A 27479-nucleotide genomic window follows, 5' to 3' on the forward strand; every position below is an offset into this window, starting at 1 on the left:
GTGTCTGCAGCTCACCCAGGTGTGTTCTGAAGACCAAACATCTACATCAGCAATTAGCAGGAAACCCTTGAGCTCCTCTACCTCTCAGGAAACAGTGGAATCAGATAGCATCGGAAGCACACACACACACACACACACACACACACTCTCTCTCTCTCTCTCTCTCTCTCTCGCTTCACCTGATCCTTCCTACAGGTCTCTGTAGGAAAGGAGTTTCTGTGGGTAAGAGAATGAGACCAGGTGATCGTCCGAGGAGGCTGTAATTTTAGCAGACCTACCAAGAACCTTGATGTAGGAGGCTTGTTATTCTAAATCACAGAAGCCTTTTTATTTTTTTCTTTGGAAAGTATGTGAATGATTATAATGCTGCTTTGCTTCCCAAACTGAGCAGTGAGGTAAACAGCAGAAGCCACAACAACCCAACAACCACAAACAACAGCAGAAGCTCTCATCCTGACCACCATGGAGTTTCTTGAAAGAACTTACCTTGTGAATGACAGAGCCACCAAGATGTATGCCTTCACCCTAGACAGGTAACAGACACCTGTTTCTGCTTCACGACTTTCTGTGTCTTGACTATTCAATAAATCGTTAGATCCTACTTCTTCAAAATTGGAAACTTTTGCTGTGCAACTCAGGGGTATTTTGTAAAATCTGATAAGCTGTTGACTGACCTGTATAATTCATATCCTGAAAAATGCAGGATTTGATTCCTTAAATATCCTAAGTGCACAAAGGATACATTTTATTAATATATTTTTCATCTGTAGTTTATCTTCCAGGAAACAGGCATATATGATCTAATCTGTTTACGTTTCTTTTCCTCAATTATTCCCATTTTTAAAGTTCTAAATACATTTTATTAAATTATATTTAGAAAAAAATTAAGGCTTTTCAACATTGTGACAGAATTGGGGTTACATCAATCTTTAAACCAACTGCTGTTTTCTTAATCATAAAATACCATAGTCAAATGTACACAACTATAATGAATATAGCTGAGTTTAATGTCCTACATAGTTCTAGTCCGCTTACTATCTCCACAATACCACATGCACAGTACCACATTCATTTATCTTCCCCTTATTGAACTACTATTGATTGAACACGCTCGGATATATAACAGGAAGAAAACATGCTTACTTTCAGATCTCTGTCCTCTTGAAACTTTGAGTCTAATGTGGAATGCACACAGAAAATAGGCAATTACAAAATAGCATAGAAGTGTCATTCTGGAGGTGTTTAATGAGAAGATCTCAAAGGAACCTAGGCCTTAGCCAGACTTTAGGGGTCAGAGAAAGCATTGCAGAAGTGATAGAATAAGAAGTGAAAAATGAAAAGGAGTTAGAGTAAGGTTAGGAAAATTCCATAGAAAATACAAGTGGGGGGACATTTTCCAGACTGAGATAATTGCCTGGTAAAAACAGAGACATATAAGAATAAGAGTTTTGTATGTTTGGGGAATTCAGTCTGAATGAGGAGCAAAGAGAAACATGCTTAGTACGTACAGATGAATGAATGGAAATCTGAAATGATTTCATGTAGGAGCAGAACTTAAGAGAACACATACCCATTAATAGTATGTGTAATGTCTGTTTGTTTCATGGAACCAAATTCATATTCTGAAAGAGTAGCAACATTGTGTTTGATAGCATCAAATGTTTGAACAACTGTAAAGGGACATTTTTAATAGGATCTTTATAATTTTGCTTTAAAAATATATGATAGAATCTAGCACATCTATTATCTCACATTATAACAATTATTTTTCTTAGAAAATAATATTAGATGTGATTTATTAAGACCATAAATAACAAAACCTCATGTTAGGTCAGGCAGAAATTTTAGACAAAGAATTGTTTTTACTATAGACACTCTTAATAGAGCATCTCTACATTATTAAAATAACACTATTTGCCTTCTCATTAAAATAGACCATTAACTCTGTTACACAAATAAAGCTAACCATATAGAGTTATAGGTCTCTTTCATTTCCTAAATGGGTATGGTTTTCAGGTTATGGTGATGATAGAAACTATCAAACTCATTTTTATTTTCTTTTCATATAAAAACAGTTAAATCTTGGCGAGATGATTTATGCTGATCCCTCATTTTACCAGTTAGGAACCTGAATGCCAAAGAGAAGTGCCTTTCTTAAAGTCAGCTGTCTAATTATGGCAGAGTTGGGATCTGAACCCATGCCTCCTGTTCGTGAATTTAGTGCATGCTTCCTCCTCTTCCACCTCTCCTGCACACACACTTTCACCTTGTGGCCTCCTGAATCCTTAACCTATTTCTCCTTGAGGTCACATGGACCTTGATTTCCTCACTTATTTGCTTCCTTTTATCATCTTCTCTGATCTCCTTTCTCATGGATTTTCTTCTGTCTCTCTTTCCCAGACAACTTTGCCCTCTGATAGTCCTTCTCTTTTCTCCTTCCTTCTCTCTTTCTACTTATAATCAGCTTTCAATTTAAATTGTTACTAGCTATTGAGAAACTTAACCTGAAGGAATCTTTATTCTCTAATTCCACGAAAGGAGTATTTCATTTATCTACTGCTGGGCTACAAACTAGTCTCAGAATGTAGTAGCTTAAACAGCAATCATTTTATTATTCACAATTCATGGGTCAGTGAGGTTTGTTCATGGGGCTGCATTCTGCTGGTGTCTGGGCTGTGCCAAAAGTTCCAAGATGGCTTTAGTCACATGTCTGGGGGCTTTGTACTAGCTTTTGGTTAGTCTTCATTCTTCTCATGACCTCAAATATTTTCCCCCTTAAAGGAGCCTGCTATGGGCTGAATATTTGTGTCCCCCCCTCCCAAATTCATATTTGGAAGCCCAAACTCTTATGTGACTGTGCTGGAGATAGGACCTTTAAAAGAGGTGATTAAGGTTAAATGAAGTCATCAGGATGGAGCCCTGATATGGTAGAACTGGTGTCCCCATAGAAGAGGAAGAGACACCAGAGATCTCTCTCCACCGTGTGAGGATATAGAAAAGCGGCCATCTATAGACCAGGAAGAGAGCTTTTGCCAGAAACTGAATTTTCCAGCACCTTAATCTGGACATTCAGCCTCCAGAACCATGAGAAAATAAATTTCTGTTGTTTAAGTTACCCAGTCTGTGATATTTTGTTATAGCAGCTTGAGCAGACTAACATAAGGTCCAGCTTTAATTGGATCAGATTGTGGAGCAATTTATGCCTTAGGGCATTGTTAAGACAGTAGAGTAATCAATAAGTGATTAAATTGGTCAATAGTTGGATGTGATACCCATTTAGGCAGAACAGCCAGAAGCTTAACAGTGAGACCATGGAAAGAGACAATCAAAGCAAACATGATTAAAATGATCAGTATCCCTGGGCTGGGGTGGAGGAGGTAAAGATGACTCTGTGTATACTAAGGCTTCACCCTCTTGGGAATAATAACAGAAGTTGCACATGTAGGAGACATCAGAGGAAAGAGATTCCACTTAATTAGACAAGCCATTCCCAAACAAATAATAGAGCAAACAAGTAAACATCAGTAAGAACAGGCTCATAGGGGATCAATATCCAGAACTGCTACCATGTATTATCTAAAACATCCAATTTTAGGCTAAATATTATAAGACCTGCAAAGAAACAGCAAAAAATAACACATACATAGTAAAAAGAGCAGGTAATAGAAACTGCCTTTAAAAGAGCCCAGGTGTTGGACTTAGCATTCAGAGATTTCAGAGTAGTCATTATAAATATGATTAAAGACTTAAATGAAATCATGTTTAAAAAATTAAAGAGAGGTATGATGGCAGTGTCTCATCAAATAATGTCAGTTAAGAGATAGAAATTATATAAAAAAGAGATAAATGGAAATTCTGAAGTTGAAAGTACATTAAGTAGAATAAAAAATTTGTTAAAGGAGCTCAGCAGTAGATATGAACTGACAGAAGAATCAGTGAACTTGAAGATAGATCAACAGATATGCAACATAAAGCACACAGAGAAAAAAACAAGGAAAAAGTAACAGAACCTCAAAGAAATGTGGCACATCATTGAATGTCCTAACACACGCATAATGGGAGTACCAGAAGGAGAGGAGAAAAAGGAGGAGAGAAATATTCAAAGAAATAATGGTTAGAATTTTCCAAAATTTGGTGACAATATTAATCTACACATCTACAATGGGTCAACAGACTCTAAGAAGAATCAAGGAAAACAGATCTACTCTCTGACATATCATAGCGAAAATACTGAAAGCAAAACAGAAAAAAATCTTGAAAGCATCAAGAGAGAAAAAGATTCATCATGTTCAAGAGCATCTCAGTAAGATTACCACCTGACTTCTAGCAGAATAAAAGGACCTGGAAGGCAGTGGAATGACATATTCAAAGAGCTAAAAGAAAAAAAAAAGAACTGTCAACCAATCATCTTATATCCAGCAAAACTATCTTCTAAAATGAAGGTGAAATGAAGACATTCCCAGGTGAGCAAAAACTGAGAAAATTTTTTTGCTAGCAGACTCACTTTTCAAGCACTAGCAAAGGAAAATTTTCAGGCTGAAAATAAATGACACCAGACATTAACTTGAATCAAGGCACAAAAACCAAATAGCATCAGTAAAGATAAAGGTAATTATAAAAGATGGCATATTTACTCTCCTTTCTTCTCTTAACTGATGTAAAGATAAATTGCATACATAACATACATATATATATATATATATATATATATATATATATATATATATATATAATATTAGATGAAATACTAAAGTTATAGAAAGATACAAACTACCAAACTAACTCAAGAGAAAACAGAAAATCTTAGTGGATCTATAAGAAGTAAAAAGATTGACTTAGTACTAAGGAAACTTCATGCAAAGAAAATCCCAAACCCAGATGTCTTCACTGGTGGTTTTTACCAAACATATAAAGTAGAATTAATACCAGTTCTTCACAAATTTTTCCAAAAAATAAAAAGGATTGAACATTTTCCAACTCATCCTATATTTTAACATTCCACTGATAGCAAAACAAGAAGATATCACAAGAAAATAAAACTATAAGTCAATATGCCTTATATATACAGATTCAAAAATCCCTCCACCCAATACTAACAAACTGAACACAGCAAGATAAAAAAAAATTATGAACTACGGTGAAGTCAAATTTATCCCAGTAATGCATACTTCATTTAACATTTGAAATACAATCAAAGGAATACACCACATTAATAAAATAAAGGACAAAACCCACCACATGATTATCTCATTAGATGCAGAAAAAGCATTCAACAAAACAACAGCCTTTCATTATGGTGACATTCACCAAACAAGAAATAGAAGGGAACTTTTTCAACCTGATAAAAAGTTTTCTATGGAAAACATGAAGCTAACATTAAACTTAGTGGTAAAGGCCTGAAAGCTTTCCCTTAATATCAGGAACAAGACAGGGATGCCCATTGTCACCATTTCTACATAGCAGAGCCCTACTGCGGCTCGATCCCAGGACCATGAGATCATGACCTGAGTAGAAACCAAGAGGCCAACACCAAGAGTCCCATGCTTAACTGATTGAGCCACCCAGGTGCCCCTAGCTTTAAGTTATTTCACAGTACAACTTTATTGTTTCTGAAGAACAATGATAATCATGTAATGTGAAAATGGTAGACTAACTTAAAAATTCACATTTTTTGTGTATTTATCTTGTTCCAAACACACTCTGAAGTGTTCATATGAACTAGCTAAAATCTCAAAGCTACTCTGTGAGAGAGGTGTCATCATTATCCCCATTTCGCAGGTGAGGAAATTGAGGCACAGAGTGGTTAAGTTGTTTTCTTACAGTCATACATTACTGAGTGGTAAAGCTGGGATTTGACTTAGCAATGGGATGTCAGAGCCCAAATTCTCAGCTTCCTCCCTGTACTATCATCTACTCAGCCCATTTCAGAAACTGGCATGACCTCCACCTAGCTGTTGTAACCAGAAATCCATGAGGAATCCTCGAGTCCCAACCTTCCCTCATTCCCCTCTAAATAATGCTATTGGTTAGTAAGTCCCATTGATTCTACCTCCCAAACATCCCTCAAATACGGCTACTTTTTCCCCTTTTCCTTGTCACTGCACTGGTCCAAATTGCCAGCATCTCTGCTTCAGCCACCTCCTAAATGGTCTCCATGTTTTGCCTCTTTATGCTCAAGCCTTCCAAGCATCACCTGAAGTGAGCATTTTAGAAATGTGAACCACATTATGTTACTTCCCTGCTTAAAACTTTCCAACTTCCTTCTTGCAGACTTTGAAGAAAAGGAAACCCTTTTTAATGGTTCACAGAGTTCTGCATGATCTAACTTCTGCCTGCTTCTCTGATGTCATCCAATATCACTTTCTTCATCCCACAGTGGCCACCTACGTAGTTCCCTTTCTGTCAAGGCTAGCTTTTGACAGGATAGGCTCTTTCTTGCCTTTTTGCCTTTGGACCAGCAATACCCTCCACTTGTGATGTTTCTCTTTCATGTAGGTCTACTCCCATTATCCTTTAACTCACTGTAGAGATATCTCTACAGAGGTGCCTCCCATTACCGCTCTCTTTGAAGTAGTCCCACCTTTACTCCCTGATCACTGACCATCATACTACACAGCCTCTGTGACTACCGGCTGGCTTACTGTTTGTCTCCCTCTGCTAAGATATAAGCTTCTGAGGTCAGGAACTTAGTCTTAAAGACCATGGATCAATTAGCATCTCTGAAAGTGTAGGCACATTGCAGGGATGCAGTACAAATTTGTTGAATGAATGAATACGTGAGGTATTGGGATATACATAGTGGGACCTAAGCTTTCATCTCCTCTTCTCATAGGAATAGTGATTTGAGGTTCTTGGGAGAAGTGATGTGAAAGCGCAAAATAGAAGTGATTTTATGTAGTCAACATATGAAATAAGAGGGTGAAAGTTTTACCAGCTCTACTTTAGAGACACAGAAACAAAGTGGTTTAACTTCTACCATCAAACAAAAATAAAATACAAAAGAAAAAAAAAAAAACTTCTCCAAGATCACAAAACAAAGCTCCATTCTTTAATTAGTATTTTAAGAAATAAACTCAAAGTTGTAGGCTATTGCAAGAAAAATTTTGAATATTTCCCTATTTCTCCTGTTATTCCCCCTTTTTTTCTTTGATGCTACAGTAACTTCCTCTGCTCTGGCCTATTATTCCTATTCTTCAGAACTTCAACCATCTTTGAATTCATGGGAATCTATGGAGATTTATTCATGATTCATTTTTTGATGCATCATAGCATTTGCTTTTTATAACCTTCTTAAAATTCTCAGGATTCACATCATTTTTTAGAGTAAGAGCCTATTCTGCATCTATAGGTACCCAGACCACTTTGCTCTAATGAGGTAATGAGAAATGTACGTTAATTTTGGTTTTTAAGTTTTGGGGGGATTACAGACACTTTTAGGAGCCCAGTGAAGACTGTGGGCTCTTGCATCCCCCCATAAAACACACACAAACACATATATGAACACATTGCATCCAATTTCAATGGAGCCTCTGAAGCCCACCTTTGGATCTCCTGCTTAGTATTTCAAGGAGCAATCTCAGCTCAAAGTATATCCATATTGGTTAATCTTAGAGTCTAGGACAATAAAGCAGTATTCAAAGGTAAAAATTGGCCAGGTTTCTGGCAGGTTTCTTTTCTTCTTGTGGCATTGCCCTGGAGGCTGTGCCCTTAGTAGGATTCCTGCCTTTGACTTCTGCACTGCTCCAGAATAAGTTCTTTCTCCTGGTCACTTACCACCTGGTTTTCTCTGGCCACAAGATTCATGAAAAACATAAAATAAAGCAAATCTTCCTATGACTTCAGCAAATCAGTGGCCATATGAACAGTGCCAGAATGATCAGTGACCCTGTCTTGCTCATGTTGCCTTCTCAGCACAAAGGAAGAGGAAACCTCTATCATGCTTTATTTTTAGTTCTCAGGCTCCTGAGTTGATGGCCATTGGTGATCCACACTGCTACATGATATATTTTTTATTATCAGGGTATGTTCAAAATCCTGAGTGTTATTAATATCATCAGTGCAAACATTCCAAAGTCAATTTGGCGATATATACCAAAATCCTTAAAAATGCAGATACCTCTTGACCAGACAATTCCCCTTTTAGGGTTACATTTTAAGAAGATAATAATATACTGAGTAAAGATTAACTATAAAGATCAACAGCCTCATTTATATGAGCAAATAATTGGAAAAGAATGAATTGTTTAATAATTGGAAATCAGTTCATTATGTATGACATATTTATATTAAATACAGTGCTCTCTATATGTTAAAAATAATAGTGTAGAGTATTTAATAAATTGAGAAAACGTCAACAATACATATAGCTAAGAATCAGGTTCCAAAGCTGTATCTTTGGTAGGATCCTATGGTGACACTGTCATTTCATCCATAACCCATTCCAGCCCTTCCCCACAGAGTTGCAGCCATAAGATTTGGGTAGCATCTACCCCAATCTCAGCTCCAGGAGTCAGCATGGTAGGGTTTAGCCATTCTGATTATAACAAGGTCTAAGCCAATTAGCCCATCCATATTCCTCTGGCTATAAAGGTTGGTTCTCATTTGGCCAAATCAGCATGCGACTCAAGACTCTTGTTTAGGATTTGAGAATGGACACTCTCTCTGCCTGTATAAGAAAAGGCAGGTGCACAACTGTGATTACCTTGGGCAACCATTCCACTACCATGAGGGAAACCAGCCTGCGGTTAAAGTGTACTTGAGAATGCAGAGCAATGCCTCTGGTGTCTTCCTAAATCAGGTTAAAGCCTGATACATCTAGATGCTTTCAGTTGCAGAACCAATAATTCCCATTTAATAGCATGAGCTTTGTTTTCAGTACTTGTAACCAAAAACACCCTAATTAATTATGGACTCTGATTATGTAAAAAAAAGTGTGTTTATATATCACAAATCTAAACAACAAAATATCAGTAACAGTTGTCTTTTGGAGGTAAGGTTACCAGTGATTTTTCCCTTTTCTTTGTGCTTTTCTGTAATTCTAGACTTTTTGTAATGAATATGTACTTTAGTTTATTCGGGAAAAACCCAAATATAATGGTAAGTAGGGTCATAATAATTACCATCATCTAAACCAAAACCTTCAGACCTTTAATTCCAGATGGGGATAAGACAAATGAACTAGCTCTTCAAGTGGAGGTGAATTTATTTTTCTTCTTATACCCTTCAAAGTCATGAATGCTAAGTTCCTAATTCTAAGAATCTTATTAATGTCTTCTAATAAGTTTATTAAAAAAATGAAAATCTGATCGGCTCAAGATCCGTGGATATTGATATTGGCATCAGTAGAGATTGGTTTCAGGTGTATCGAAGTTTAGGTAGGGAAGTGGGGTGGAGCCCAGTGGAAAAAACACTAGGTTTAGAATCCCAGTTCCGCTGTTTCCTGGTTATTTGGCCTCAGGCCATTACTTAACCTCTCTGAACCTTGATTACTTCAGCTAAGAAACTATGGGATTGGACTGAATGTTATCTACAATCTTTTCATCTATGAAATTCTAGAGCCCTATACATGGCTCTAAATAATGCTTTCTATTTGAGAGGAACTAATAGGTGCTGCCTGCTTCAGGAAGTATAAGCACGTTTGACTCCCAATACAGCTTTGATAGATTGAGACAGATTGTCTGCAAAGCTGTGTTAAGAGGGTTTCTGAGAGTCCACATGGACTCAGCAGGAGAAAGTGCTATGATCTATTAACAGTGTTGCTGTGGAGAAGAAAGGAAGAGTTTTGGCATTTAATAGTGAGTATTTGAATCATCAAGCTGACTCCTACGCACATATCCAACATTGCCCTGCCTCCCCCCTTTAAATTTGTAACACAGGGTCCAAAATCTTTTCAAAGTGCAGTAATTTGGAAGGAAATGCATCAAAGTGTATCTGCTTCCCTTCTCCTCTTCCTTTGACATCTCTTAATCACTGCTGGTAGAGACTGAATAAGACCTTGACTGAATAAAAGCAAAACCTTCAACAGTTGAGAATTCAGAAGGAAATTTCTTGCTTGTTCCTTACACTTGATATTTCTTGTGGAAGGAGCTGTGAACAGCAACTTGCCGGCTAGTTAGCAGATGTCCTACTATCAGTTCTGAGAATGGGCAGGGCTGTCAGTGAGGTATTTGCAACCATGCTCACTTCTTGCTTCTGTCAAACTCATCCATAGTGTGGAACTCCAGCAGAAATCCTTGAATAAAGATCAATGTCCTGGAGAGAAGCCAGAGGAGCTGGAGTCAGGAGCCATCTATCACTGCCACAACAACTCCAAGGCCACAGAGAACAGAGCAAACGAGCAAGTCTATGCCAAGTGGAAACTCTGTGCTGCTTCGGGAATATGCTTCGTTTTCATGATTGCAGAGGTCGTGGGTGAGTATTACTTAAAGAGACTTCTCTGATTACAAAACCCCACATCACTGCAGAAGGGTTATAGAAGTTCTCCTTTGAAAGAAAGATTTCATATTTTTTATAAGTACTGAGTAACAATATGCTCATTATAGATAAGGTGGAAAATACTAGGAAACAAAATAAAATTCATCACCATCCCCCATTTGAGTAATAACCTCTAATAACATTGTGGAGTATTTTTGTACAATATATTTTTCTATTCATAACTCAATAGTTATTTTTAACATAACTTTTTTTAACATAACTGAGAGCATACTGAATGCTTTTGACCATGCCATCAAATACTCTTCAAAAACATTTTTATGCCTGAATAATATTCTATAATATGCTCCACTGTGATTTACATAACCATCTCCCTATTGTTAGAAATTTAGGGAGGTTTTTTGTTTTTTTTTTCCTGCTGTGGACAATGCTGCAGTGAACACTCATGAATAAGAGTCTCGCTGCCTCTCTGGTTAATCCCTTGAAAGAGATTCCTAACAGTGGAAAAACTGACTGAAGGACATAAATATTTTTATTGCTTCTTGATGCATATTGCCAAACTGCTATCCAGAAAGTTTAAAACAATTCATATGTCTGCCTGCTGTATGTAAGAATAATTCTCCAAATCTTTACCAGAACTTATTTTAATCTTTTAAAAATCTTTGTTAATGTATAGGTTAATATGCTTTATTTTATTATTCATTTTTTTGTTACTGTTAGAATATTTTTGCATGCTTATTAGTAATCTATATTTCCCTTTGTTGATGCATTTCCTGCTTGCCTCTTAATGTCTCCTGCTCATTTGTTTTTTAGATAATTTATAATGTTCTATATTGATCTCTGGGAGCTCTTTATATAGTTAGGATATTGAACTTTTTATATTTGTTATAAGTACTTATTCAGTTTATTGTTTACTTTTTAATTTTTGGTTTGATGTAGAAAAGTTTTAAATTTTATATATGTAATTGTACCAAACATTCCATTTTGAGCTAACTTCTTTTATTGCTCTTTCACTATTTTAGTGCTTTGGTCCCTATCTACTGAGAAAATAAATATCATTTTGTTGTTCAATTTTTTGCATTTAATTTTAAATCAGTGTGGGATTAGATATGCTCTAAGGACTAAAAATTCTTTTTCTAAGTAACTAACAGTTTTCAGCATTATTTCTGGAATAATTAATTATTCCTTCCATTGATTTTTGATGTTTCTTTAATCATTTATCAATATTTTATAAAAGAATAAGGGTTTGGTTCTAAGGTGTTTCATTGATCTGTATTGTTCTTCTCTGTTACTAGTAACATATTTAATTAACATAGATTTATATGTTATAATATCTGTTGTTCTTTCCTCATTATTCCTTGTTTAACAGAAAAAAGGAAAAATCCATTTATTTCTGTTTATTATTCTAATACATGAGAACCATTGTGTTCAGTTCTCTCCAAAATCAGATTATGATTTTACTGGTATGTAAGTTAATTTGGAAACACAAATCTCTTTAAAATACTCAGTTTTCTCCTCTAGGAATATGGTATGTCTCTCCATTTATCCAAATACTCTACATCTCTCATTTGTTTTGTGATTTTAGTTAGTTAGCTTATTTGTTTTAATACAGGGGCAGACTATTTCTTGCCAAGGTTATTTAGATGTGTTTGGTTTATTCTTTCCAGAGGTGAGTGGGGTCTTCCTTTTTGCACGTCCTCTTTTCTAGGTGGTTACTTTTGGTATTCTCGAATGTTTTCCATTTTGCATATTCATTTTATACTAATCAGTGTATTTGCAGTATTTTCGTTCTAAATGTATCTCAACCCATTTTCTTTGTTCCTCTCTCATCCATCCTCCCCCCTCCTAGGAGATAACACTCTCGTGCAAAAAACATATTTCTCTTCTTTTTCAATAATTATATCTCTTCTGTATGTTTCATATTTTTATCATGTTAAATAATACTTTATGCTAAATCAAATCTTCTGTTCAACTATTTAAGTGAAATGTTTCCTGAGAGGTAAAGTATTTTCATTCTATGAATGAAGTGGGTTTTTTCCCCTAGTTCTTAAATGATTAACAAATAATTAAGGATACTTGTTGATTTTTATCAAGTATATTTTCCTTTAAACATACTCCGTTAAAATTATTTTGACACATTGTTGATGTGTTTCATATTCAGAGATTTCCAAATATAATACAGTCTTTGCATTTCTGGCATTCTGATAATAATAACTGATATCTACTTAATGCTTATTATGTGCCAGGAACTGTGATGAGTGCTTGTCATTATGTTACCTTACTTAATCCTGTCGAAATCCCTGAGAGGTAGGTCCTCTTATAATTAGTTGCACTATATAGATGAGGAACCTGAAATGCAAAAAGTACTTTATTTGAGTACTTGTAAGTGGGCAGGCAGTCTGAATTCAGGGGCTCATGTTCCTAAGCTGTGCCTCTCAAATTCACTGTGGTGGACCATTCTTTCAATGCACTGCTCAATCTGGGTCACTCATATTTTCACTAGGATTTTTTATCTTTATTGATAATTGAAATTGATAGTTTCTGTTTGGAGCTATTTTCCTAAGTTTTTGAATTAGAGTTATGCATATTAAAATGAAAAGTTTAGTCTTAATGATACCTCTTTTTTAAAAAAAAAAATGGAAATGATTTATATAACTCTGTAATTATATCTTCCTTTTTAAAAACAGATCCCTGGCAAATTGTCTAGCTTTGGAGACATTCTTGGAAACAATTTTAAAAATATATTTATTAGCTTCTTCCTCATTTTTTGATGTACTCAAAATTTCTACTTCTCTAGTAAATTTTGGTCATTTATGTTTTTCCAAAGTCAGCCATCTCATTGAAATTTTCCAATTTATTTTCATACATTGGAACATGACAGTTTCATATTAATATTCTCTTCTTTATTCTAGCTACTTTCTCATTTTAATATTGTTTATATATTTTCTTTTCCTTCATTTAACTTGGTAGATGTCTAGTTTATTTACATTATTTATATGTGTGTATATATATACATATTGAATATATTATTATCTAAATTTTTCATCTGTTTTTAATTCACAGTTTTGGCTTTAAAAATATTTGTTGCTTCCTCCATCTTTCTTCAGGGTTGTAATCTTATTGCATATTTTAATATCTTGAGTTATATCCTTCTCTGATTATTTTTATCCTTTCTTTTTATTAATGATAAAATTATGTTTAACTATGAACTTAGTCTAAAAGTTTTGATATGCAATGTATCTTATTTATTATTTCTACCCCCAAAATAAAAAAAAAGAACACTAGGAACTACCTGGCATACAGTCTCATAAGCTACTATTACTCCATTACCACAATTACCTGTTACACTCTTACCAATATTTTGGCTTCATTTTTTGTTACCCAAAAGGTGGGCTAAATTAATAATAATCCAAGACTGGAGGAAGGCAGTCTGAATCCAGGGGCCCATGTTCAGGAAAACAGAACCTTCTATGTTTTTGTCTTTGTTTTGTTTTGTTTTGTTTTGGCTTGGTTTGGTTTTGCACTATCAAAGCTAACAATCGGAATTAATTGATTTCTTAAACCTCTGGAGTCTTATAGCCTATATATCCACTCAGACTTTTATACCTTTTGAAAACTGGAAAAGAACTTAGACTCATCCAGTCCAAGAAAAATCCAGGGTTGACAAATAATTTTCCAGTCCAAGATTATAAAAATACCTGATACCATACCAGGGTAAGTCTTTTGAAGGAACCGACTTAATAGCTTGATGAAGTTGCAAGGAATTTACTTTGAGTAGTTCCAATTTGAAAATTCACTTGGAAAGTCCACTGACACTTATGCCAGATGTATATGTCTTTTTATTAGTTAAATTCATAAGATCGTGGACAGTATTCTATTGCTCATGTAAGAGATGGATAAAATGGAAAATTTAAAAAACAGAACCTATTCAAAATGTGGCTTAAAAAGGTGATGTTCTGGAAATTCATAGCCCTCCAGATAAAGCACGGGCACCAGTGCATGCAAACGCAGCTCAGCAAGATGCATAAACTGGCTTGTTTTCTCCACTACTTTCTTCCTCTGCTTTCCCCAGAATCCATGTAGATGCTGAGAACAGAGGGCATCTTCTCCCCAGCTGATGTCTAATCAACAGTCTGAAATGAGACGGTGTCCCATTCATAAAACTCACTTTTCTCCTTGTACCTTTCCTATGCCCGGTCATGTTGCTTCAAGATAACTTATATTTTTAGGGGAGGGGGGATGAAAAACTATTCACTTGGAGTGAGCCAATCAATGTCCCTCTTCCCTCTCATTCTTAATCATTAATTAGTCTATAAGTTCTAATCTGGCTTCAGTTTAGAGCCAGAAGAAAGTGATGTTGTCAGTACAGGAATTAAATGGATACTGACAGACTCATTTTGAAGTTGAGCTGCATTGATTTTGAACTGATTTCCCTAAAACATTGCTCTCATCATGTTAAATCTGTCTTCAGAATTCTTCAATGGTTCCTCTTTGCCTAGTTCAGTGTTTCACAACGTTTCCCCCATCACGGCAAGCACAGGGCACTTTACTGAGTACTGGGGTAGACCCACGAGCGTGCTGTAGCAGGGAGAGGGTGGTTCAGGGGCCCCCTCTGTGCTTGGGCTCACTGGCCTACCCCAAGTGAAAAGAGATCAGTGTATTCGAACTTTCTGGCATTCTGGAAAATTTGACTTTCAAGTCATTCCATCATCTGGCTGCCAAACCGACTATCAATCTCTTTCTTTTACTTGTCACAACATGACTCTTCTGTTTCAGCTGTTAATCCATCCCGTGCAAAATAACATTGTATCTTAAAGTCTCTGTAGCTTTTGCTTATGTCTTTTTATTTGAATGGAAAATGCCTCTCCTCATTCCCTGCACTCATCAAAACCCTGATCATCATTCAAGACCCCAACCAGACCTCACCTAAAGCCATTCTTGACCAGGTCAGAGAAAGCGATTCTTATTCTCAGGTCACTTTTGGGAATCCGGGAGGTCCTCATACAGGGTATGGGATTTGAGACAGGCCTTAAAGTTTGTGCAGGAATCGAAAGATGGCTAAGAGGGAGATGAAAAAGGCCTTCCAGAGGGAGGGCCCTGATGAGCAGCACCTGATAACTCCTGTGGTCCAGGAGGTACCAAATATTAGCCTTGCTTGGAAAGATTTTAAGTGGGTGGGTCGGCAATAGGACAGGAAATCTGTATTCTTAGAAAGAAATTCAAGTGATTCTTGATGTGTAGCTACATTTGGGGGCCACTGTTTATAGTGGTCAAGGATTGCCTGTTCCAGAATCTTCCTCCTACTCTGTGCTGGCTGCAGTTCTGGTCCTCCTGGACCAAGAAACTCATGCTCAGAGGCAAGGCTGGGCATGAGACGCCAAGCAAGATTATTCAGTTTCTGGGTCTTTTTCATAGAGAGGCTGGGCGGGGCGGGGAGGGGGGAAGCTTGCTATCCTCCACAAATACTCTGCTGAAATGATATAAACCTGGAGCTTCCCAAGTCCAACCCTTCTTGCTAAGGGTGAGGTAGTCTGTCTTCAGTAAGACAATAAATAGCAATAGTTAGAGACAGAGCAGAGCCCCCGAAACGTTTTTTGAACCTTAGGATTAGGCTGCACTTGATCCAATCCCACCCTGGTTTGTTCTCAGTTGTTTGGGCCAGTAAATTATCATTTTGTTGTTGTTGTTGAAGCCAGTTTGGGTTAGGCATTTATGACTTACAACTGGACCTCTGAAAGATCTACCAAAGTCAGTGATGTAAGATAAAACAGAACAAGTGCAGAATAGAACTAGAATGGTAGCTGGGGTTCAAGAAAGACCATGAGGCTTGACTGGAGAATCTGGATTAAATCTGGAGGCCTTCCAGAATAACTGACATTTAGAACAGGGGAGAACCAGGTCAAAGGGCTGTGTTTCGAAAGAGAATTGGCCACAGAGCAGATTGGTGGAAGGAATTAAAGAAGGCTGTGTGCATTAGTGTGTCTACTGTCAAGGGGCCTTTGAACCTGTTGAATTGGGAGTCTTTCTGATGGCTTGTGAAAATTCCTAATTATGGAAAGGCCTTACCATGCATATGTAAACGTGTATCCCTATTTAAAAAGACAGACATATAGATACTGAGAGCTCACAAAAATCAGCTCAAGGATGGCCACTGCTGGAAGCAACTGAGAACGGTCAGAGAGAGACATCCTGAAGGAGGACTATTTAGAATATGAAGCACAGATGGAGGACGCAGGAGGTTGCTAGACAGGAAAACAGGGCTGGGAGCGGGCTGGGGAAGATAGTAAGTACCTCAGAGTACAGAACTTCTCCTAGAGAAGTGTCCAAACACACCTATGCAAACTGGCGTGTTTTAAATACTTGTTAAGTAATAACTCCATGCATTGAGTTTTTGATAGTATAATTTTGTTTTTATAGTATGCTATTATGATACATTATTATTATTAATATACTACTATATAGGATTATATAGCATAATAATGCTATTCAAAGATAGTTAAAGGATTTTAAAAAATAGGAATTAATAGCAGAGAGTGGTGTCATCCAGTAATGGGACACAGGCCAATGTTGTCAGAGAGATATTTGCTTTTTTCATTCCAGTCGGTATGTCTCTGTTCTCCACAGAGCATGTCATGTGTACTTAACATCCACTCTCTGAACCTGAGGTGAGCATGACATACAGGCCCAATGGCTCTGCCGATGTCCTCTTACCCCACAAGCCCTAAGAGTGCATTTCCAGAATTTAGTCCTTAGTGCCTCTCCTATCTTGTTATCAGTACACTGCTTTCTCCATCTTGTCAGTAATCCATAAATGAGTGCTCCTGCCTTCCTTCATGCCTTCCTCGTATTTCCTTGGCTCTTACTGTTGTGCCTTAACCTCCAGCTTCTCCTCGCTCCAGGTCAGCCTCCACATTGCCAGCAAGGATCTCTCTCTTCAGTACAGATTTGAGTGTGTCACAACCTCGCCTCAAAATCACAGTAGATTCCCCTATCCCATAGGATAACATTCCAATTCTTCAGCCTGACATAGTTTCCCACAAGTGGGTCCCCAGCCCACGTCTCCACTCTTATTTCTGGTTATTCCTCCAACGGTCCACTCCTCTCGCTTTTCCACAATGGCACCATCTTCTTTCATTTCTGTTTTTGTTCCTGCTCTTGCCTCTTCCTGAAAAACCCTTCCCCTCTAGCTCAGTCTTACCCCTCCCTCTGTGAAAACTTCCTCAATGCTCCCAAGGAGAGTGGTTGTCTGATCCTCTAGCCCACCACACATGTCTTCAGTACAGTGCATGTTGGACAATGAGATCACTGAAGACAGAGACTGTGATGTGTTTAACTCTGTTATCTTTGTATACCCCATCCCTGTACCGCACACAGCAAGGGCTCAATAAATACGGGCTGGATGGCTGCGTTCATTGTCAATAATACCCCATGCTTTCAGAAGCAAATGCAAATTCAGTCAGAAACTACCTCTTGCACACAGTTTTCTCCATAGGATTCAGCATGATTGCTCACAGTTTTCTGGGCTATTCTTATAAGTAGCAATGATGGTTGCAAACTGGTTCTCACCTCCCGGGCCTCCATATAAATATGCTTCTTCCAAGGCAAGTTCTTTTTCTCACTCAGTTGCCTCCTGATTCAGCTGAGCCTGTTGAAGAACCCCTATAGGACTCCATTTCCTTGACTTAGGCTACAATTTGAGCCCAGCACATGGAATTGTCACCATCGTTCTTTGCTGAGATGGTGGACGGCTGCTAATCTGCATGTAGCCATTCTTCATGTAAGAAATAATGCATTATTAACCCAGCTTTATTATCAGACCCGAGTTTGGCAGATAGAGCAACATTAGAGGATAACTGGAAGAAAAGCTGATTTGTTAGCAAAATGTTGCTTTTTGGCTAATGAATCATTCTGATTTTTTGCACTGACAGCTCAGTAACAAGCTTGAGACTACTTTGTTTCAGACCATTAAACTTTGACAAACCAGTTATTAACTACAGCTAGAGCCAGTGGTCTGTGGGGATTATTGCAATTATGAGCCATATATGTAATTTTTAAAAATCATTAGTTGAGACAAGGTGAGTCTGATGATGGAGGGGCTGGTGACTGATAGTCCCTGTTGCCTCATCGTACACAGGCAATAAACAGCTGCCAGGAGGACAATGGGTCAGCAATACCTCTTTTTTGGGGGGAAGAATTAGTAAGAGCAATCCAGATTGATCTCCAACAAGGAGCCCTGTTTGGGAAGGAAGAGACAGAAGTTTCTTCTAACTTCTATTTTGGAGGCTGGAGGTCTTTTCTCAAAGGGGAACTAGAAGGAGGTAGAGAAGGCAAACCAAATAGAAAGAAAGGCAAGGCAGGACTGTCATGGTTTGGGTTCTCTTCCTATGCTTTTTTTTTTTTAATTTTTTAATTTTTAATTTTTTTATTATGTTGTTAGTCACCATATAGTACTTCATTGGTTTTTGATGTAGTGTTCTATGATTCATTGTCTTCCTATGCTTTATTGGGTTGTAATTACAGTCAAGGACCCCAGCCCTTTCCTTTACTGCTCCCCACTATTCATAATAGGGGTCTTGAACTCAGGCGGATAATACAAATTAGTAGAGCAGAAGGAAGTGGTGAAGATGATAGTAAAATCACAAGTCAAATGCAGACACAGCTGTGTGCCAGACCGCAACCCTGGGTTACAGACAGAAGTCCAGGTCCTCAGCCTTAAGAGCAAGATTCTTCAAATCCAGCCCACACCTCTCCAGCCTCATCTTTTCATATTCTTTTTGAACTCTTATGTCCCCATCTAACTGGGATGTTCTCTAGATGTGTCCCACACTTTCCAGTCTCTGCCCCTTTGCTCTTTCAGGAATGGCCACTCCCCTGAAATCCATTTCTATGTGCTCACATCCTAGACACTCTCTGGGTGTCAGTTTCTTGTCAAATTGGGAAGAAGAGGTAGACTGAATCCATGTTAAGACCTTTTCTCATAAAGTTTTATGAGTCTGTGGCATCTTTCACCAACTGTGGTTAGTACGCGTGTGAAACTAGTTGCATTCTGGGGCCCTAATCCCACATAATGTTCTGCATCCCCTAGGTGGGCACATTGCTGGGAGTCTTGCTGTCATCACAGACGCTGCCCATCTCTTAATTGACCTGACCAGTTTCCTGCTCAGTCTCTTCTCCTTGTGGTTGTCATCGAAGCCCCCTTCGAAGCAGCTGACATTTGGATGGCACCGGGCAGGTACAGTTCACCCACTGAGCATTAATGGCAAAGTAGCTGTGCAGTCAGACCAAGGATAAAAACAGAAGAAACAAAGCAAAGCCTTGTTCAAAAATCCCTTAGAGGCACATCGGTGCACAGAATATAAAGGATGTGTGCATGGGAACACGTGCTCTCAATGTTGATTTGGCAAAAAGCCAGATTAATTGCGCTACCTCTACTGCAATAGGACAACAAGAACATCTGTATCGCTTTAGCAACCGCCCCAGCCCAAGGGTCTCAGTGTACAGTAATAGCCACGAGACCATTCATTAAGCTACTCTGCATCTGGGAGGGAGGATGGGATAAAGCTTCTACCATTTTGCAAACTAAGGTACAGAGAGCCCAGGACAGCCGGAGAGATTGAAGAACTCACAGGTAAGTCGAGAATGGAATGGGAAGGAGAATTTAGGGCAGAGCGAGGGTGGACAACACGCTGACACGGTCAGCCTTCATTGAAAGCTGCCTCTAGATACAGACCACAACTTATACACTGACAATGTGGGCTGTGGTTTTTCAAGCTTAACTGGTAGGAAGTTCTAATTTCACCCCAAAACAATTTATCATCACAAGTGTTTTGAATTGCCTATCCTTTAACATTCAGAGAGAAGGAGAGGGAGAGTGGGAGATGAGGCAATAAACATCAATAAAAAGAATTTGTGACAATGTGATCTGAAGATGCTTTTCAGTCCCTGAACAGTGCTATGCTTGGAAAACACGTATCTTTGGCTGAGCACCTGTCATTTTTCTGTATATATTTTTACATGTACTTTCCCCATTCTTATACTATATATCAAAGCTGTTTTGTAAACACAGAGAGAACTTAGAATACTGCTTGTATTTTCTCATCCTGGTGATGGAAGCCCATGAGCACTGACGCTCTAGAAGACCAGTGCTGTTCACTAGAACTCTCTGCTTCAAGAGAAATGTTCCATAATATAGAGTATAATGTGGCCATAGAGCACTTTATTTTCTTTTTAATTTTATTAATTTTTTAAAGTAGGCTCCATGCCCAGCATGGAGCCCAACGTGGGGCTTGAACTCACGACCCTGAGATCAGGACCTGAGCTGAGATTAAGAGTCGGACGCTCAACCAACTGAACCATGCAGGCGCCCTAATAGAGCACTTTAAATGTGGCTACTGCTCCTGAAGAACCGGATTTTTAATTTTACTTAATTTAAATGGAAACAGTCGCATGTGATGATGGTTACCATATGAGGCAGCCCTGTTAGAGACATATAGGTGAAAATGAACTAGCTTGTCACACATGTAATTTCATGGATGGCTTTGTTTAGGAAGAAGCTAAGTTATAAAAAATAAATTTATTAAAAAAATATTAAGTGGCTAATGAGAAAGGTGGCATGCAGATGTGGTTACAATCATGAAGGCTGTGTGTAAATGACCAAAGTCTGGGAAACAATAGCCCCACACTAGGAAAACAGTATGTTACATTGTTCTGCTTTAAAAGAGGGAAGGCCAAAAGTACCAAATGTGCCTGGCCACTGAGTTCTAGATTTCTAGACCCTCCTAGGCTTTCAGTACCTACCTACAAGGTTAAGTAAAAGATCAGGGTGAGGTGTTAAGGAACTCTTAAGTGAGCAAAGGTGCTTTACTCGGCCTGCAGACTGAACACTATCTTATCTTTAAATATTAATGTAAGTGTCTCCACTCATACTTATTTTCCATATAGTTGCTCTTAAAATGCCGTCAGAGTGTTGATATACCTCTGAGCTTGCCTCTGTGTTTATAATACACTGGGCTGGCAAGTGAAACTCATTTTCATCAAGTACCCTCTGAAGCCTTCCCTTGTGACTATTTTATTCCACACAAGGTACCAGTACTGACAAATTATAAATGTTTTGTGACAAAATTAAGAATTTCTAAACACATTTTACTCTCTGTGTCTCATTATTTCATCTCCTAATAAGTTTCAATCATTTTAGCACCTGTTTAAAATCCCCGAGGAAAACAGCAATGGCAGAGAGCAATTAATATGCTTTAAAAATTTGCTAGAAATTACTTAGTAATACGGAGCATAATGAACTCAGACACTGGTGTTTTATGAACGCAACATTAAAGTGTCTCATCTTAGCGCTAAAACCCATCCACACTTCTGCTTTGTCAATCACTGGGTGAACTAGTTTAAAGCCTCTTTGAGGGGAGGGGGGTACATCAAGGAACAGTAATGTCTTATGACTCTTGGGAGGTTAAGGCGATTGACAAAGTCTTTGTGTATGGGTGTCTGTGTGCTTGAATCCCTAGAGATCCTCGGTGCCCTGCTGTCCATCTTGTGCGTCTGGGTGCTGACTGGGGTGTTGGTGTACCTGGCATGTGAACGCCTGCTCTACCCTGATTACCAGATCCAGGCGACTGTGATGATCATTGTTTCAGGCTGTGCTGTGGCAGCCAACATTATGTAAGTCACCCCACACACTGCCCATAAAGCTTGTCTTTAACCCTGTGTGGACGCAGATGGTGGGGTTTCTGTTGATGCTGTTTGTTTTTGTTTAATTTCTCTACTTGTGAAGATGATAAAGTGAATAAATTGCCAATGAGGTAGTGAAGAGCCAGGATCCGAATTTGGATCCACTAGGCCCAGAATTGAGCTCCTAGCCAGTCTGCTCTCTCATGCATATTGATGGTTCCATATGGGATATGACTTATTCCTACTTAGTTTTTGTTACATGAACACATTATGGGTTCCCAGAGGGCTGGGCTGGAAAGGATCTTAAATTTTATTTACTTCAGTTCCCTTCCTACTTTTGAATTTTCTTTTGCAACATCCCTATAAAATAGTCATTAGTGTCATATATTTTAACAGAACTAATAACAGGGAATTTATTTCTCTCCAAAGCAGCCTATTTTATCTTTGCATCATTGTGACTGCATGAAAATTCCTTCTTAAGCTGCATTAGCTAAACTCTCTCCTAAACTCTCTCTTCAGTTTCCACCTGTTGGTCCATTCTCTTATCCAGGCAGTCTTAATTCATTCTTATGAGACATGTGATGTCTAACTGGACACGTGATCATTGCCACATTGCTCTTCTCTTACCCAAATGAGCTGATTGTTTATGACAAGGGGGTTCTGAGACCAGGCCTTTGATCTTTTTTGGTTGTTTGGCTCCTTCCCATTTGATAGCTTGATTCTGGGCAACCCTACTTAAAACTGTATTATCTATCTACCTACCTACCTACCTATTAATCATCTATGGTAGACAGAATAATGGTCCCTCAAAGATTTCCACATTCTAATCCTTGGAACTTCTAAGTATGTTAACTTACATAGCAAAAGGAACTTTGCAAATGTGATTAAGTTAAGGATGGGATTTTGAGATGGGGAGATTATCCTGGGTTATCCAGACAGGCCCAATGTGACCAGAAAGGTTCTTGTAAGTAAGAGGGACACTTGAGGTCAGAGTGAAGGGAAGATGCTGTATTGCTGGCTTTGAAGATAGAGAAAGGATCCTGGAGCCAAGGAATGTATGTGACCTCTGGAAGGTGGAAAAGGTAAGACAATGAATTCTCTCCTAGAGTCTCCATAAGGAATGTAGTCCTGCACACCCATTTTAGACTTCTGACCTCCAGAACTATAAGATAATAAATTTATGTTGTTCTAAACCACAAAAGCTTTGTGGTAACTTGTTATAGCAGCGCAAAAAAAAAAAAAAAGATACATACTATGTATTGTCTATCTTGCAATGCAACATGACACATGCTATGAGGTGAGCTTATACATGAAAGTGAAGAAGACAGTGATAGAAGAATCAAATTTTAAAGAGTGTCTTTTAAGAGAGGACACAATGGAATCCCTGGTATTAGAGGAAATTCTGAATGTGTACATTTTGAAAAAGCTCCTCAGGTCACTCTAATCTCCTTACCTTATGCCTGCCTCAGTTCCTTACCTCTTAGTGTGCAAATCATTGCTTGAAATCTCTGAGCTAAACAATTAGAAGAGTGGTATTTTGACTGCTATTACTGAGTAGATTCCTATTTCCATCCAGCTAACTTGAAAATGTGTTTCATATTGGAACCAGGAGAAAAAGTGTGTGGAGATCAATGCAAATCTATCACCACAAGGAGACAAATAAGGCAGAGCACATGTGCTGCTGACTGGGGGTCAATAACATTGTCTTTGCATAAGGAGAACAATATGTCCACAAGACAGCAGGGAAAATGCAAATATTAATAATTTCATGAGAGTCATATGTCACATAGGTTGTGTCGATGCTACATGAGTATGAAGGATACACCTAGCTAACTACCCCATACATCTAGAAACTTGATGACCAAGTTTGACTTTCTAAATAGATACCATCCAAATTTTCTTTTTACTGCAACTGCTTTTGAACTTTGACCTTAACGCTGCAGGTGTTTCTCATACTTACAAAGACAAGGGAATTGAAAAGTGGTCACTTCCCTGTGCAAATAGGTAGTCATTTATGGATAAAGATACTGAGTGACTATAATGTTTTCTCCCAGAACCAGGATTATAGGTTTCAAGTGTTGCTAGATGCTGTGTTGTCTGAATACAGAAATATCAGAACTATAGTTTGGGAATAAATCTATTCCTTGGAGACCCAAAATCAGGACAGAAGGTTCTAATAGAAGTTGCAAAGGGATCCTAGGACAAAGATTACTAATAGAGCCTTAAGGCTGTCACATGCTGTTTTCTCTGCCTGAAACATTCTCTCCCCTCCAGCCTGTAATTTAACTCTACCATAACCTTTTGAATCCAACTCAATTTCTTTGTCTAACGAAATCAGACTTCCCTGTTGTGTTACCCAGAGTACCCAGTTCTTAGTAGACTTACTAAAATTAGAATTTTTATTTATCTGGGTCTTTTTAAAATCTCTGCCATCTCCATCATACTTAAAGCTACTTGGGGGAGGGACCATGTCTCTTTCACTCACCTTTATACCCCAAGCATTTAACAGTGCCTGGCACACAAGAGCCCCTACGTAAGTTTTTTTTTTTTTTTAATAAAATGAGTAAAAGAATGAATGACAATATGATAAGCACACATGAATAGACCTAGAAAGAGAGTATGTTTAACTGTGAGCTATATCAGGCTGTCTGAAGATTCTTAAGTGGTAATTATCAATTAAGGGTGAATTTCTGCCCAAGCAGCAACCATCTAAAAGCTGTACATTATGTAATGATCAAATCTTGCTGGATGGCAGTCATTCCACTTTGTGGTGATGACCTTAGATTTAACAGATACTTTACCAGCAAATAGACTGGGATATGTGGTACTAAACAATCATTTTTTAAAAACCTTTGTTCCGGGGCGCCTGGCTGGCTCAGTCGTTAAGCGTCTGCCTTCGGCTCGGGTCAGGATCCCAGGGTCCTGGGATCGAGCCCCGCATCGGGCTCCCTGCTCAGCGAGAAGCCTGCTTCTCCCTCTCCCACTCCCCCTGCTTGTGTTCCTGCTCTCACTGTCTCTCTCTCTCTCTGTCAAATAAATTAAAAAAAAAAAACTTTAAAAAAATAAAAATAAAAAAAAAAATAAAACCTTTGTTCCAAAATAAAATCAGGTACATAATTTATAGTGCCTAATACTTATCTCTTTGACTTGGATAGGAGATGTCAAATTTTGCTGTATGTTATATATAGAGAATGAGGCTGCAGCTCATACTCTTAGGACCATATAAAATATACATATGTTTATATATGTACATTTCTATATACATTTGCATGTTAAATTACATACATATTTACACACATATATTTAAAATATATTAATATATTTTAGTTTCTTGTTAATAGCTACATATATACAAACACATGACTATCATCATTGGCCACTAAGAAATTATTCAGATTTTTAAGTTCTCACAGAAATGCACAAAATTGAGTAAAATAAAATATTTTTAAAAATCTGACCTTGGTGATATTTTCTTATTTTGTTTTACCCCTTATGCCGCTTTTTGCATTTGAAACCAGTATGTTTAATTTAGCTCCCACCAAAGCTCAGCTTTAAGCCTAGCTTAGCACCTAACATTCAGTAGACCCTCAATAAATGGTATTTCCTCTCCTCATTGTCAAATTGTTTCATCTAGGGAGGGATGATTGCCAGTTTTCATGTGAACCAGAGTAGCACTGGGTAGATGGAAGAGAAAACCGAGGTGAACTTTTGTTGTCTGGCCTTGTGTACAAATTTAAAATTCTATGGTACATGTGTTTTCAAAATTAGTCCAAAATAGGACATTTTACAGCCTTAATATTTCAACTCTCTGCGACCCTGCATAATACATGCTCTTGCCAACTCTCCATTATGCTGCATAGGTTTTCAAGGGCTAATCTCATGTGCCAAGAACACCCTTCTCTCTTTCAGGCTAAGTGTGATTCTGCACCAAAGACACTCCAACCACAATCACAAAGACATGCAAGCTAATGCCAGTGTCAGAGCAGCTTTTGTGCACGCCCTTGGAGATCTATTGCAGAGCATCAGTGTGTTAACCAGCGCACTTATTATCTACTTTAAGGTGAGAATGTTTGAGTTTACTCATTGTCATAGTACGTTTATAGATTAGGTAGTACAGAAGCTGACCTGTCAATATTAACTTAAATGAGGGTGGACAGCCTATTGGTCTATACCAACTGCTTTGCAGGGTTTACACAAGCAAACAAATGTTCAAAGCCTGAAATCTTAGACTTTCCAAATTCCTAAGTGCTCTGTCTTCAACTGTAGGGCTATCAGTCTTTCCAGAAAGTAGTTCCTTTTGTCATGGAGTTAAGGTGAACACCATGGATACCTTAGGTTTCTTGGGTTGTATGCAACAGAAAAGATGTCTAGCTTACTTAAGCAAAAATATATTTATTGGCTGAAATTTACTAGATGTACTCCTGGACAGAAATCAAGGTAGAAATAAGGGCAACATTGGGTATCTTAGATTTTAGAAACTTATCCACATTCTGTCCCAGGTACCAATGCAGAAATGAATGTGATTCAACAAATTTTTTTTTCCCCATTTCTTGTCATTCTGCTGGGGAGTCATATTTCTGGGAAAGAGAGTCCAACAGACTAAGGTTGGGTCTTTTACCTGCTGCTTGGCTGGGGAGGGAGAGCACCTGATTGACTGCCCCACCAATAGCACCCACAATGGGGGAAAGATAATTCTCCTCTCAAAATCAGGGTATTAATAAGAAGTTGGATGGATCCTAGATGAACCTCTGACCCTAAACAAACATTTACTACAGATCTGTTAGACCAAGAACTAACAGAAGTGGGTTGGGATATAGGTGGGGGGTAATGGAGAAGAGCATTTAGCTCTCTCATTTGCATCTTGATCATCCAGTTAGCAGGGATTCCTTATCATTTTTACTAAAAAATGAAAACACATAAATAAAAATTACAAAGACGTATCTGAATTCAATTGAACAAATATTCATTGAGAGCTTTAAGTTTAAGGCAAAATTGTTCAAACTTGTACTGGTTAGTGGAGTTTGAGAGTTTCTCAGAGGTAATGAGGCATGGACTCTTCTGTGGAACAGAACTTCATCAAGGGCAGAAGACCAGGTACCTCAGCCTGAGGCTAAGGGCGCCGGTGGTGAGACAGTGCAGGAATGAGGCCTCAGCTCATACTCTTAGGACTTAATCAAAGATGCCTGCCTCGAATATGTGTCATCCTGAAAAGGGAAAGAAAGGAACTAACTCCAGTCTGCCAAGACCAAGCTCCAGCTGGACCTTGGTCATATGCAACCTCTGGGCAGGTGATACCCTTTCTTCTCATCATGAGGAAGGCTGAAAAGCCATTGAATATTGTATAAACTTGTGCATATTTTCATCACATACTC

General features: G+C 38.1%; 1 protein-coding gene across 1 annotated transcript in view; it reads left to right on the forward strand.

The window, feature by feature from the left end:
* The first annotated feature begins 462 nt into the window (after positions 1-462).
* The window catches only part of SLC30A8 (solute carrier family 30 member 8), a 33269-nt gene continuing 6252 nt past the window's right edge, over positions 463-27479 (forward strand). Inside the window, exons 1-5 of the mRNA XM_032416042.1 lie at positions 463-533; positions 10211-10410; positions 19517-19663; positions 21945-22098; positions 26017-26167. Coding sequence (XP_032271933.1) covers positions 463-533; positions 10211-10410; positions 19517-19663; positions 21945-22098; positions 26017-26167 — 723 coding nt within the window. The remainder of the gene's footprint in view (positions 534-10210; positions 10411-19516; positions 19664-21944; positions 22099-26016; positions 26168-27479) is intronic.

The sequence above is a fragment of the Phoca vitulina genome, unplaced genomic scaffold, assembly GCF_004348235.1.
Source record: "Phoca vitulina isolate PV1807 unplaced genomic scaffold, GSC_HSeal_1.0 scaffold18, whole genome shotgun sequence".
NCBI classification, from domain to species: Eukaryota; Metazoa; Chordata; class Mammalia; order Carnivora; family Phocidae; genus Phoca; species Phoca vitulina.